Source organism: Nuphar pumila, chromosome 5, assembly GCF_984573655.1.
Source record: "Nuphar pumila chromosome 5, dmNupPumi1.hap1.1, whole genome shotgun sequence".
Taxonomy (NCBI): Eukaryota; Viridiplantae; Streptophyta; class Magnoliopsida; order Nymphaeales; family Nymphaeaceae; genus Nuphar; species Nuphar pumila.
In genome coordinates this window covers 48873218-48889254 of record NC_143253.1, presented here as the reverse complement: position 1 = coordinate 48889254, position 16037 = coordinate 48873218, and the positions used below count along the sequence as shown (strand labels likewise).

Sequence of the window (16037 nt, the reverse complement as noted above, 5' to 3'; positions counted from 1 at the left end):
TTTTAGAAAGTTAGCACACATGAGTATAACAAAAAATTAAATATGAAACACATTAGTTATAATAAATGATTGCATATCATGAATGATGATATTAATTTGTCCAACACCTCCATCGAGTACTCTTTTTATTGCGCGACCGGTCTTGAAAGATGCTGCAATAGTGACTTCTTAATTTCTTGTATTACTTCTTGCTGCTCGAACTTCGCATTGCACATGAATTGATACACATTAACAATGGACTGGCGATATACATTATTTATAAGATAAATATTAGACAAGTGACAATGAAATACTTACGGTCGACTATCGATACACACTATTTGAATGAGTCATCATGTGTTACACTAAGAAGACCCTACATCTGGCGTTGTCTCGTGATGTGTATAAGTAGTTGGTGTAGGTGAGTCATGTGTAGGCAAAACATCACCTACAGAACAATGAATTATAAATTCACACAATGCATATTTAAACTAATCAAGTATATAATTATTTAAATGATATACGTATCGAAGCATTGTGTGAAGATGAATGTTGAGTCTGCCTATCACTGAGCTGGGATTCTATAAAGACGATTAAAAAGTAACAATGTTTATATCAATATATAAGGAAAAACATAATGAATGCTTATATTTAAATATAACACACATATATTTACCTAATGATGTCCTACGACCTACACTTGGTCCTTGACCACTGTGACCTCCATGAACCATATTCTAACAAATAAAAATGTTATTTAGATCAGTTACATGATATGCAATTTCATGGATACATATTCAAATCGAAAATAACTCCATGCAAGCATGGATACAGTCACATCAAACGTGGCAATACATTCAAATCATTCATAGCATATCAATGTCAAACATGTACATGTAGCAAACACACTCTAATATTTCACTAACTACTACCTCATCAAACATGGCAATACATTCAAATCATTCATAGCACACAAACATGTATTTCACTAGATCGAGTATGCTTCCTAATCACTTGTTTGACTTTCATATTCTTCTTCTTCCTCCTTCTCCTCTTCGTCATTTTTGTCTTCTTCTACATTAGGTGCCCATCCACTTGGTATATCATTTGGATCACATTCTTCCATACATGTGTCATCGGATAATGGAGATGTGACATCGTGACCATAAGAGAAGTCATACATATCATTTGATTGCTAGTAATCACTCTCTTCAGTTAACTTGTCTTCCTGTAGCTGATCATACTCGAGGTATAGTTTAGACTTCACCTTACAAATTATGCACCATTCATTTCTATCTGACTTCCTTGTACTCAGATATAAAGTATAGTAAACTTGTTGAGCTTGTGAGGCTAATATGAATGGTTCATATGTTCCAAACCTTGATTTATGATTCACCTCCACAATGCCTGAGGCTTTGCCGACTATTGTTGTTGTGGGATCAAACCAATGATACTTGAATAAAGTTACACTATTATTTGTGCCTAAGTAAGTCAACTTCATTATTTCTTTTATAATACCGAAGTAGTCATGTTCGTTTTTACCGTAGTTGCTACCCTTGATGCACACGCCACTAGTCATCATTGACTTGTTGATACCATAATCTTTTGTATAGAATCGATAACCATTTACGATGTACTCATTGTAACATTTCACAACTTTGGTCGAACCATTTTGTAAATCACATATTTCTTAATCTTTAACATCACCATGGCCTGCAAGCATAAACAATGATTGTGATAACAACCAATTGAGTAACTTATTGTTGTTTACATGAAAAGAATGTATGTCATCGCCCTTACCAACACTTTCAACCATGCCACAAACTTATTTTCACGTTCTTTCTGTACTTCTGTATCAGTGAGATATGAAAGTTTTCTTCGCAACTCCAGATCAAAACGTTTATACTTAACAAATACTTATATTACCGAACCATGTACGCACGTATAGAACTTAGTGTTACATATTAAGTATACTTACTCGATGTATGGGTCAATTGCTGAGCAATTAAAAAAGATAGAGATTTGTATTGCGTCTTGCTCTTGATCTTCCAAGAGTCATGACCGACAACTGCCAAATGCATGCCCAAGTGGTTGAAATATCGACAATTTGTCAACTACCGTAAATTATTCTCCATCATCATTACAAGGTGGGCATGTGTAACGTGTTGGAATGTGAGGTTTAAAGTACATAGATGAGAAATTTGAAATCTCTTCTAAAGTGTACGCCTCATAAATAGAGCCCACTACTCTTGCTTTATTCTGAACCTTTTTTTTTGAGATCAAACATGCATCTGTCAACAATATACATCTCAGATTATAATAAATTTCTCAATAACATTGAAGAGAAAAATATAAAAAAATATATACCTTTCAAATGGGTATATCCACTGATATTGCACAGGACCATCAACCCTTAGTTCATATGGCAAATATATGATCACATGTTTCATAACATCGAAAAATGTTGGCACAAATATCTTCTCTAGTTGACAAATAGTAGTGACGACAGAATCATTGAGATTCTTTACCTTAGATACTACGACTTCTAATGCGCACAATTTTCTAAAAAATCTACTCAACTCAGACAATACCCCCCATATAGGTTTGTCTAACATATCATGAAATACTAGGAGTATCAACCGTTGTATAATGACATGACAATCATGGCTCTTCAACCCATATAACTATTCCTCGTCTATTTTTACAGCCCGAGCAATGTTAGAGACGTATTCATATAAAAATCTCAACTGTTTCAACCATTGACATACCTGCTTTACTTGATCTGGTCCAAGCACGTACCTTGCCTTTGGTTTCAGTATTTTGCCATTGTACTCTTTGAGTTTCAATTATGGTCTTTTATATATTACTTTTAAATCCATACGGGTCTTCGGATTGTCCTTCATTTTCCCGTTCACATTCATTACCGCATTGAACACATTATCAAACATATTTTTCTTCACATGCATCACATCCAAATTATGTCATATCAATAAGGTTGGCCAATATGGTAGTTCCCAAAATATAGATTTCTTTGTCCAATTGTAATCCTTCCCAAATCCAAGGAAGGGCGTCGGGCTACGGGCATCTGTCAGTCCACATGGAAAGTATCGCAATCTTCTTAAAATCTCTATGCCAGAAAACCTTGTGGGTGAACCTTCTATTTCAGTTATGCCTGCTCGAAACACATTCCTTTGTCGTCGGAACGGATGGTCGTTGGGTAGAAATTGACGATGACAATGAAACTAGCACGACTTCCTTCAATGCGTCAATCTAAAAGATTTTGTATCCTCCATGTAGTACGGACATGCCAACCTCTCATGTGTGCTCCAACCAGATAACATATCATATGCAGAAAAGTCATTGATTGTCCATAGAACAACAACCTTCATATTGAACTTTTGTTTTTTATGGGTATCGTACGTAAGAACACCTACATCTCACAGTATTTTTAGTTCATTAATCAATGGTCTTAAATATACATCAAGATTTTGGCTCGGAGAAGTCAGACTAGAGATCAATGGAGACAAGAAAAGATTTTGACGCTTCATACACAATCTTGGAAGAAGGTTGTATGGAGTGACAAATATCGGCCAACACGAGTATGAAGTTGATCTACCCCCAAATGGATTAAATCCATGTGTATATAAACCTAGCCTAACATTTCTCACTTCCATTGCAAAGTTCTGATGAGTACGATCAAAGTGCCTCTAAGCTTCTGCGTCAACAGGATGTGTGATCTTGTCTTCATTATGTCGAACTTTATTTGCATGTCGTATCATTTGCTTAGTTGTCCTCGAAGACATATACAGTCGTTATAATATAGGAGTGAGAGAGAAGTAGCGAAGTGACTTGTATGACACTTCTTTTGACCACGTGCTACCATTTTCCCTTGTCTTTGGCTTGAACCGAGGATGCCCACATGACGGACATGATCTGCTATTTTCTTGATCTTTGAAATATAATATGCAGTGATTTGGACAAGCATTTATCTTTTGATACCTCATACCGAGAACATTAACCATAACCTTCGCACGATAGAGATTTTCTGGCAATTTCTCATCTTTGGGCAATATACTCTTCACAATAGAGCACAAATGGTCAAAACGTGATTGTCTCAAATTATATTCTACTTCAAATTCAGTAGTTGAAGAACTACAAACAAGATAGTGTGACTCTCGCAACCATTCCACAGTGGCTCATCAGCATCTCTAAGTAAGTCATAAAATCTACTAGCTGCATCATTTGTTGTTTCTTTCTCTACCCCAGTTGGTGCATCACTATGTCCCATAGCAGAACCCATTTCTGGTTCTGCAACATCAAATATCAAATCCACATATAGATTATCGTGCACCACATCCACTCGTGCATCAAAATTATTCTAAAATTCTTCACCATGAAGCGTTCAATTCTGTTAACCACTAACAAAACCCTTCTTGTATAGGTGATGTCTAACGCCATGAAGTTCGACAAATCGATTGATCTTACATATCGTGCAGGGGCATCTGATCCGATCAGTGAGATTTATTGTACTGACACTTGCCATTGTGAATTCAATAAAATTGTCAATACCATTCATATATTCATGCGATACCTCATTATCAGCTATCCTACGATACATTTATTCACGGTTTGCAGTCATTTTATCCTATAATGTTACGAATATTATCATCACCAGTTAAAAGAGAATCTTAATAATGCTATGATGAAAAAAATATCTAATTTATCTATTAATTATTGTTTGGTGATTATTTGTGAGCAATTTTTTGTTTCAATTAATGAGTAAATTTTCTTTCCCTCTATACCACAAACATGCTTAACAAAAAATGCAATTTCATGAACTATTATGCATGTATTGATAATTCAATATTTTCATGTGTAACACCATAATATCATATTTATATACATCACGAGGATATTTAGAAATATGAAATCACATTCCATAAAATGATACATTCATTTAAAGCATGTTTTCATAATACAATTTCATATGAAAAGCATAATCAAATGGAAAATAACTTCATACAAGCATGGATACAGATACATCAAACATTGCAATACATTCAAAGCATTCATATCAAAACAATGCCAAACATGTACCTACAACAAACACACTCCAATATCTCGCTAACTACTATCATGCCTAGCATGAAATCTGTACTCCAAAACTAAGAACACTTCTATTTTCATACATTAAAATCATACTCATCATGATCTCTAAACTCCATCAAAGCAGTCCTAGATATCCACAACTAAGTGAGTGTGTGAACAGAAAAGTGTTGTATCCAAGAAATTAAATAACATGTGATGCGCTTGTATCACTTACTCACCACGGGTATTTACCCAATTTGAATTGCTTTTGCCTTTGCATTTTTTTCTTATTTCTTTTTGCATTGTATTTTTAGCCGCATGCGATGCTTAGCACTAAGCATCATGCAATTAGCTCAGCAATGTACCTGCAAAACACAAATATACAAAATAATACAAGGAGGAGACTCGACCCCTCCCTGACGAAAAAGGAAACAGGGAGGGGTCGGAGTCCCACCCTCGCATCCCGTAAGATAAGAAGGGGGCTCGGCCCCTCCCTGGTGAAAAAAAGGGAGGGGGCTCGACCACTCCCTCTCATCACGTAAGACAAGGAGATAGGGAGGGGGCACAACCCCTCCCTGGCGTAAAAAATAACAAGGAGGGGCTCAACCTCTTCCTGGCGAAAAAAACATGGGAGGGGGTCGATCCACTCCCTCGCATCCCGTAAGACAGGGAGATAGAGAAGGGGCTCAGCCCCTTCTTGGTGAAAAAAAAATAGGGAGGCGACTCGTCCCCTCCCTGGAGAAAAAAAAATAAGGGAGGGGGTCGAGCCCCTTCCGCGCATCCCGTAAGACAGGGAGATAGGGAGGGGGATCGACCCCTCCCTGGCGAAAAAAATAAGGGAGAGGCCGAGCCCCTTCAGTGCAACCCATAAGACAGGGAGACAGGGAGAGGGCCTAGCCCCTCCCTCGCATCCCGTAAGGCAGGGAGGCTCAGCCCCTCCCTGGCGAAAAATAAAATGGTCGGCGATGCAACAAAAAGAGAGAGGGGAGTCGTGGGTTACCTGAGCCAAAGGGGGAGGTGTCACCGGGGAAAAGAGGTTGTCGGCCGAGTGAGCCTCCTGGAGAGCAAGGTCAGAGAGGGACGACGACAGGGAGATCGTCGGCGTAGTCACTGGTGGCCATTGGGGAAACGAGAGGAGACACAGAGAGGGGGGGGGGGGTTCTCGGGGTCGTTGGGGTGCCTGCTAGACACAAAGAGGAGGAGGTGGCTAGGGCGGTCGTCGGAGGGCAGGAGGTAGGCGGGGCAGTCGCCGAAGGGTGGTAGGTGGCCGAGGCGGTCACCAAAGAGAGATAGGTGGTCGGGGCGAGCAGCGCGGGTGAGAGAGAGAGAGCTGAGTTAATTTTGTGTCCTAGATGGGCGTTTTATATAAAAAATTAGTGACAGATTTGCGATGAAACAATTACGTCGCCAACATCGACGTTACTTTGCGACAGATTCATGACAGAAACATTCTGTCGCAAACATCGTCGCTAATCAACGATGGAGTAGCGACAAAAAAAAATGTCATTATTCTGTCGCTAAGGTGTGACATAGTTTGTGATAGATGTAATTTCGTCACTAATCCGTCGCTACTTAGCGCCGAATGTAGCGACGAAATTGTTTTGTCGTAAATCCTACAACTAAATCAAATTTTAGGGACAACTCATTTTCTCTCGCTAATCCGTCGCAAAATTGCGATGGATTATTTTCATCGCAAAATTAGAAAAAATACCAAAAAATGTTGGATATTACATGAATTGCCTGATTACAACATGTAGTTAGGTTTTTAATCAATATCCTACAATATGCAATATTTTTTGGGTCATAAAATCATGTCTTTTGTTGAAAAAAAAGTATCCAAAAGCTGGTTCCCACTATTTTAAACATGATAAATTCATTCACGAGATTGGATTGGATTAAAACAACTTGTGCATGAAGATCTAATGTGTTTGTATTTAATGGTGCCATTACCAAATGTTTTCCTATATATATTTTGTTACTGTTATTTGTAAATTATACAATCAACTATGTGAAGTGGCAGAACTTTTTTTTTTCTCACATCTAACACCATAGATGTGATTTACATGTTTTATCAAGCGAGAACCAGCTTTTGGATCACCAGAATTTGACCTGTTACAGATTTTTATCGACCATTCAAAAATTAATGGCTATGAATGGATCAATTTTTTTCTGCTCATAAAAGCATGTTTCTTTTGTCAAAAAAACATGATTCGAGAGTCAATTCATACTAAATCTAGCACCATGAACATATTATGAGGTTAGATTATGTCAAAACAACTTGCATCATGAGATTTCAACTTGATAAGTACAATCCATTGTAGCAAATATAAATCCACACACACACACACACACACATATATATATATATATATATATATATATATATATATATATATATATATATACACATGATATTTTCATGAATCTTGGGGTTTGTTTGAGTGCCTCTATTCTCAAATCCTCGATCAACGTTTTAAGAGCAAAGGATTGTAGGTATGTCATGCCAGAGATACACGGTTCTGGACTACTCAAAAACGAATATTTGAATCGAGAATCAATGATTAGGTATCTAAATTGTTTTGGATCTGGTCCATGGCAGAATGTAACATTTCAGTGTCTACCATGATGACTTAGGTTTCTCCACGATACGGCTGAGAAGAGAAATATGGTCACAATCTGTGAAGAAAACTTTTCGAAACTCCCATGGCAGGAAGAAGACCTTTCTAGTTTTAAGTTATGTGCCAGATTTGGAATTACACCTGGTTCTTGTCCTCCAAGAGGTGTTTGATTGGTGGGACACAATAGTTCGTGAGGACTGTTTTGTCCCATTCCGTGTGGGCCCCATGATCTGCAGCAAACACTGTCCAAAAACATTTGATACCTTTTTTTTTTAAAGGCAAGTTGGGGTTAGGCAGACCCATACCAATTATACAGCGATACCTTTGGGATTTGAATTTGCAACGTCCCAACACAAGGTGATTTGTTTTAGGGTTTAGGGTTTAGGTGAATTTGCAAAAACATCTGACACTTGTCTAGGATGAGTTGGTGCTAAACAAGTGTGCGCCCTGCAAATCAAACGTCCAGTTTAATGCCCCAATAGTTTAGGCGAGGATCCATTATAGTATCCATATTTCCTATGCCTTAAGAAATGTCCAAGCCGCGTATATGATCTGTTCATGCCGGAGACGCACGTATTACTACCAGCAGCTTTTGCAATAGCTTCCAATAACCGAAGTTGGACAAGCTGGTTAAGAACAGTCTTGGAGAGGCTGTATTCCCTTAGGAGTCGTTTGATTGCATGGACAGGACTGTATAGAATAGTCCAGTATGGACACTGCTGGCCAGATGCAAAGATGTCCTGAACAAGTCAAGTTCTTGTCCCAGATCTGCTTCTTCTTTTTTTGTTTTGTCCCAAGTGTTCAGCACTGCTCTAATGGCCTTAATCCCTCAAACCCATTGCATCGGAAAAAAAATGAAGAAATCCAAGGCTGCATTACATTTCCTATTCACTAACATCAGATCTCCACCTCTGCTCTTCCCTTTTCCTTAATGTAGCTCCACCCACAACTCATTGGCCAAATTGCTGTTTGATTGTGTTCTTACCTACAGGTGATTTGGTGATCCCAATATTGTAGCAGAATTTTTTTTTTTCCAAATTGTGGGGTTGGGAAGTGCAATATATCACCTTTTCATTGCTAAAATGTGTGTTGGTGTGAGAAAAGTTTAAAATTGGGAAAACAGCGACATCAAAATTCTTGTGAGAAATTTGTAAGTTTTTTATTTTCTCATGCTTTATCAGCAAAAACCGATAAAATTAGAAAGTAGGAACAAAAATATGTGAAACCAAACAAAATAAAAACTAGGTCAAAGATAAATAATCATTTCTTCCTAGAAAACAATCATTAAAAATGTAATAGCACAATACCATCAGAATAGTTTTGTTAAAGCGATAATGTCACGATACTTGGGCTATTGAACACGGCAACCAAAATAATATACTTTTTGGTGATATTTCAGAATATTGCAAATATTTGTCACTTATGTGTGTATGTAATGTTGGGGTTTAGAGGAAAGGGTTTTTCTTTTGTTATTTTTTGAAGAAACGGATAGGGCGTTTTTTCAAACGTAAGGCATTAATATGGGAGAGAGAGAGAGAGAGAGACGACCAAAAAACACATGAAATTGCAATCTTGAAACACCATAGACACCGAACGTCACTAAAGCCTGATTAAATCGTTCAATATAACATTTAAAAAAAAATACAAACAGTTTAGAACCTGCATTGCGACATCATGATTCATGAAGAACACAGAAATGCAAGTATGCAACCTACTCATGTAAAGCATGTTTGAGAAGGAAACTAATTCTAGGATGGCAAATACGTCTGCTATGTTGGGCTGAATTAGCTATTCTATACATCTGCATGCATGCTTCAACATGTTTTCAGCCTACTATAAATTGTATGCCTTCTTTGAAGGCTCAGTCAACCAGGTGCTTAGTATTATTGTTCTTGACTTTCTTTTTTTCACCGACCCAATTTTGTATGTGCTCTATTCCATGTGTGCTTTTCTCCCATATAATAGCACAAGCGGTATATTACATCATAACTATACATGCCAACGCATTGTGACTGTCCAACTGTTTGCAACAAAAAAATTATTAATTTTGTTGAGACCCTATTGTACGGAAAACGACACTTTTTGGAAATGCTCTTCAATTTCTACTAGTCTTCTCATGTCCAAAATCATAAATACCCAACTTCACTATGAACTTTTTAACCCTTGCATGCACGAAACTGGCAAAGTTAGTGCGATATTGCTCCGCTCCTCGGGTAACACAAACTATAACTTAAAAGGAGATCCATACATTTTTTCTTGTGAACATCATGAAAGTCACATAAAATTTATGTGTGAACTTCATGTTAATCTCAAACTTTAGAACATCGCACATATGCCATGAAATTTGCACATAAATTTTATGCGAACCTTTTTTTACTCGCAAACTTCAGAACATCGCACATATGTCACGAAGTTCACACATATGTCACGAAGTTCGCATAAAATTATGTGAGAATTTCATGAGTATAAAAACCGAAACACCGCAACCCACAATCTGTTCGTATAAATTTTTAGGGTTATTTGTAATCTCCAACCAGTGGTCCCCAACTTGCTTCCCAGTGACCACTTTTTCGGCAATTATTCTGGCAACTATTCCAATGACACTTTATCCTCAAGTATTCCGGAAACTTTGATGGCAACTTTTTCTGACAAGCACATATTTAACTGTTGAACCGGATATTTTTTTTTAAATATAATTTTTTTAAAACATGATTTAACGACTTCTTTCGATGATTCGTATGCTTATATTTCATACTGTGGTTGTTGTTGTAGATCTTTTTTTTTTGTTTCTCTATGTTTATCATTTAGGTTTTACTATGTTTATGGTTATATATATATATATATATATATATATATATATATATATATATATATATATATATATATATATATATATATATGTGTGTGTGTGTGTGTGTGTGTGTGTGTGTGTGTGTGTGTGTGTGTGTGTTATTTTCTCATATGTTAGTTTCTGAAGATAAATTATATATATTGTGCGATTGTTATAGGCACTTCCTCTGAAAGGGTTAAAATATACTATTGTAGTATTGATCATCCTACTTGGAGATATATAGTGGTCTCCAAAAAAAGTAGTTATAAAGCATTTGTATCTTTGATGTCTCGTAAAACTGGATATGCGAGAGAGTCAAGCTTAGTCTTTTGAAAAGTGTGCATCTTCAACATTTAGGCAATGAAGAACGAAAAATTCATGTTGTGCACGATCAAATGATCATTGCAGCAAGTAATAAAGTTAGGTACAAGTTTTAATTTATGCTTGACATATAAGTGCAATTATTGTATTTTTGCATATATGCTTAATCTTGAATGTTGAAAATGCATGAATGTTGAATGCATGGATGGGTAGAAAGTGATAGATATGATGAATCTTGACTTAGATTTTGCAATTAAACAATCAATTAGTGGTAGTAGTGAGTATGTAAGACACATAATTTTTATGGTAAACTTCTGAATAAAAATAAGAGGTATTTTTATGTAATTTCATCATATTGACCTGGAATGCAAAGTAAAGAAATTTCGCAGAGCCAATTATACTTAGAACGTATATATCCTTAGTAATATACACTCAAAACCTTCATGAAGCCATATCACACTCATTTGGTAAAATGAGAAAATTTTGCAAAGCCAATCATGCTTAGGATATGTACATGAACTTCTATGGTGATTTTTGCCAAAAAAGTTCACAGAGCCATAACGAGTTCGTTAAGCAAAATAAGCAGTTCGTAATGACAAAATCTGCTTAGTCTCGTCAAGATGAAGCCAATAGACCAAAATTCATTTTTTTTTAAATATCGGCGGCTTTGAAATACGCAGGCCCTATAAAATAATTGTGGGCTCCATATAAAATATTTCATAAAAGCAACTAGTGGGTCCTACATGGACACCAAAGTTATTTTATTACTTCGCCCCTAAGTCTTGGATGGATAAGCCTTAAGTCACATCACTTTTTGGATTTTGATATGAATGAGATCCAACTCATACCCATATCCATACCCATACCCAAGACCCACATAAAAGTCTAAATAGAGGATAGCACCCTCTTTTTTTAGGAAAAAATATCCAGTCCTCTCTCTCCCCGCTCTCTCTTGGTTCTAGCCTAGCGTACTTGACTTAGACAAAGCCAACGTGAGGTGAGCTTGAGCCTGCCTAGCTATATTGATTCCACTTAAGTCAAACCTACTTGACCTACCAAGTTAGCTCTTCTCACCCTTCTTTTATTTTTGGTCTTAACTTGGGTAAAGCCTATTTGACCTAGATCGAGCCCACTTGAGGTGAGCTTGGACCTGCCTGACCTAGACGGAGCCCAGTTGAATCAAGACTACTTGACCTTGATAGCTTGACTTTTTCTATATTTTTTTTACTAGATCCAGCCCTTCTGACTTAGACTGGGCCCACTTGAGGTAGGCTTGAACCCAGTTGGACCTAAGCTAGGTCTGATATATTCTTGGCCTATATCTCTTTGTTTCTTCTCTATCATTTTTTTCTTCTTTTCTTCCTTTTTGTTTTGGATTTCTCTATGATTGCCTTTGTGCTCTTTGTGTTCTCTTTATTCTTCTTGTTGTATTTTGTATCTAATCATTGTAGGTACAATCTTTTAGAGCTTCAAATCAAAATTGTGTGAAAATGCCAATTACCTTCATTGTCAGTGATCGAGAATCTCACCTAGCAATCGACGACCATCTTTTCTTCTCCATCGATCTTTCCCTTCGTAGACTCAGCTCTGAGATATGTGCAACAAGAAGATATCAATGTTGTAGTAAGAAAAAAATATGGGTATGTGGTTTCAAGAAAGACGGACCGATTTTATCTTTCTAAAACTCGTCGAACAACCCTTGAGGTAAGTCTTATCACCCACTGCTTGTAGTTAGGTATAGAATAGATTTAACTAGATTTAGCGTATAGTTCTTTGTTAGTTTATTAAATTGATTTATTTATTAAGTTGTTTTTTAGTTTATTTTAAAAATTTTAATGAGATTAAATTGATTAGAGTTAAGGTAGAATAGATTAATTGAATAGCGTCAATCGGCGTTAGCGTGTCCTACAGTTTTGACATGTCATATGTAATTTTGGTCATTTATTAATTTTAATTCTATATTAGTTAGATTAAAATTTATTTTTATCTTGTTGTTTTGCGTTAGATTCTATCATCGTCATCATTTTTAGGATTAATTTAGACGATATTAGTTGAGTTCTTGTTCATGTTAGTGGTAGGTGATTATATCGTGTGGTTTAGTTTCTTTTTGTATTTTTTAATTAATTTCTAACATTTCGTCAACAAGTTAGTGATTATTTCTTAGTTTAGAATTGATTTTAGTCTAGTATGAATTCTGATTAGTTTCTAACTAGATCGAATTGTATTGTTTTAATTAATTTTTAATTGCTTTATCGATAAGAATAGAAATTAGTAAAGTGAATTTCGTGTTTTAGCTCATTATTTCAGGTGAGTTTTTGTATAGTTTTGGCCAATAACAAGGCGGACACGTAGCTAGAGGATATTGGCTAGGTCTATGCAAATTTAAGGAGATTCTGATTTGTTTTGACCATGCCCATCCTCTGTCTAAAGTTAACAGATCCTACCGAGTTTGAGTTTTCTTTATTTGCAAATCGGGTAGACTAGTTTATTTATTTTTTATTGCTTTTGGGTGTTGCTTTGTGCTATTCGATATATTAGTGTTAGTTAGGTCTGGTTCGTGTGTGTGCATTAATTTTCATCAAGAAAAATAGAGGTATTCTTATTTAGTAATCTTTTTAGTTGTGACCATTAGTTCTTGTTTTTGTTTTTGTTTTTGTTTTAGTTTTTGAGTAGTGTTAAATTAGATAGATTTATTGTTGATTATTTAATTAGTTGTTGATTTCCTTTTAGTTGTTCTCAAATTTAGTTAGGTTTAATTTTTTTGAGTTTTTTTGTTTGTTTTTAACTGTTAGTCCCACGAAATTTTTGTTATTTTAATAATAGCCTTGTTAGTATAGGTATAGTTGTGTTATTTTGTTTTGTAGGTGTTTTCTATTAGAGGTTGCTACTTGCATAGGAGGATATCTATCATTGCCTCTTGAATTAAGCCCGAAGAGAGAAAGTCTCAAGCTTAGTTTAGGATTTTCTTTCATTTTAATTATGTTTACTTTTATTGCATTGTACTTGCAGAGATAGTGTAATTCTTTTATTTTCTTTTAAAGTATTAATAAAGTGAGATTTTTAAGTAAAATAGTATGCTTTATTTCCTGTTCCTTGAGGAGACGCGACTTGCCACTCTGCACGAGTGCAAGGACTAGTGTTGAATTTATTATTTGGTGTGCAGATCTTGTTTTAAAATAACTGTTTGCAAAAATTGCACCACATAGCATAATAAATACCACGATAGTTTTATTTAACTCCGAAGTTAAGTTCTCCTGCATACCATAAGGTAAACTCATAATTATCAAAACAATGCATTAGTTATAGGTACACTAATGAATAAATGAATGAATATGTGTTAGTTCTACTCATGCATCACCTTGTGTAAAGTACTGATCTCGATACACTATTGTGTTGATCAGGTAAAGGAGTCAAACTGTATTCGAATGGCTAAACATGGCTCGAGAAGCTCCTACTTCGATCCATGAGATACTGATATGCTAGGACGTGGAGACTTGAGCTTTTATATCTTCAAACATATTAGACTTGTTAGAATTGAAATATTTTTCTACTAGACCAGGAATGGTTCTGACCCTGTTTTATAGGTGACATAGGTAATGAACCTATAATATAATATGCGAAGTAGGGTGACATCAAGATCTAGGGTTTCTCCAAACTTTGTTGGACATTTTATTTATAAACCCGTATGGCTTTACTAAGCAGTATTGTTTATAATAAATAACTCATTTTGGTTTGCTTAAATGAAATATTTTGGTGGACAATGAGTGATTGACCATATACCTGTGACTTGCCTGACATCTTCTAAAACCGATGACTAACTATCGTCTATTTTCACTGCTGAAGTCTTTTCTAAATTCTACTACAAAGAAAAAAATCTATGAAATTTGGACAAAGTTTTGTTTTGAAAATTTGGGACATTATAAAATTGGTATCAGAGCCTAACTCTAGGAAACCTGATTCAAGATTCATCATGCTCATGATATCGCACTGTAAGTATTATTTTCAAGGTTCTAACCATGAAAAAATATTTTATCAAATATAGATGGCAACTCACGACCTGAGAGGTTATTGCTATCGATGTCACATTATGCATTCAGAATGGATATGTCCATTAAAAATTAAAATCAAGGATTGTTAGTTCTGCAGGGAATAAGGGCATTCTGCCAATGAATGCCAAAGGAAACACACCTATGACATGGGTCGACGAGCAACACATTATCTTAAGGACAAGACATTGCACATCAGCAAACCACATAACTCTAGCAAAGGGAGTAGTGCCCCATCAACTTCGGTGAAATTATCGAGCTTGGGAGGAGACAAATGGGATTTCTCTACTACGACTTGTGATTCACCTAGTTACCACCCGACAATGCCTCCTCATGGTCTATACAGTCCAAAAGAGACATACAATTCATTCTACTCACCAATTGATATCTCGGATTCCTCGAGTTATCATTCTGCCATGCCTCATTATGACTAGACATCACCGGTCTACACCCCGGCTTCACCCGAGCATACGTAAATATCGTTGGAGCACACTCCAAATATGCCATCATCGACATTATTTTGTGCCCAAGCCAAGGCGATGTGGTAAAAAATAGTCATATCTAAGGTTGTTTAGTTCGAAAAAGAAACTCAGTTCTTAAAAACTGATTATGTTTTGAGTTAGTAGAATTATTTGTGAGACTTTCGCTGCCTATGTCCGCTAGTGGTGCGTGACTTTTGTAAATACGACAATGTGTGTATGTTTGTTTTGCTATATATATATATATATAGACACACACACACACACACACAAAGTAAACTTGTTTTCTTATATATAATAAAAGAAACTAAATCACTTTAGTTATGTGTGATTCGATGGATGGCTCCTACGATGAGGAGAACCGTGCCGAGTGAGGAGTCCAACACTCAAGGGTCTCTTTTGGAAACCCTCAACAATCTGGTCATAGCCATCTGTGAGATAAGGAAGAAATCGGTCTCGCCTCATAATGAGAACAATGGAGGAATCACTTACGAGAAATTTCTCAAGTTAGACATGTCAGTCTTTGCCGACAAAGCTGCCCTAGAACTTGCAGAAAGTTGAACCAAGGAAACTGAGCATGTATTTCAAGTGCTAGGGGTGTTGAAAGAATAGAAAACCAGTTTTGACACCTACCGACTGAAGGATAATACTCGAAAGTGGTGGGACACCACCAAAC

At 36.2% G+C, this 16037-nt stretch overlaps 1 protein-coding gene across 1 annotated transcript in view; it reads right to left on the bottom strand.

Annotated features, from left to right (window-relative positions):
- The window catches only part of LOC149837542 (oligopeptide transporter 5-like), a 35042-nt gene extending 19653 nt beyond the window's left edge, over nucleotides 1-15389 (bottom strand). The window contains exons 1-2 of the mRNA XM_090008059.1: nucleotides 15261-15389; nucleotides 8208-8425 (exon numbers count right to left, since the gene is read on the bottom strand). Coding sequence (XP_089864185.1) covers nucleotides 8208-8425; nucleotides 15261-15389 — 347 coding nt within the window. The remainder of the gene's footprint in view (nucleotides 1-8207; nucleotides 8426-15260) is intronic.
- Between the last annotated feature and the right edge of the window lie 648 nt (nucleotides 15390-16037).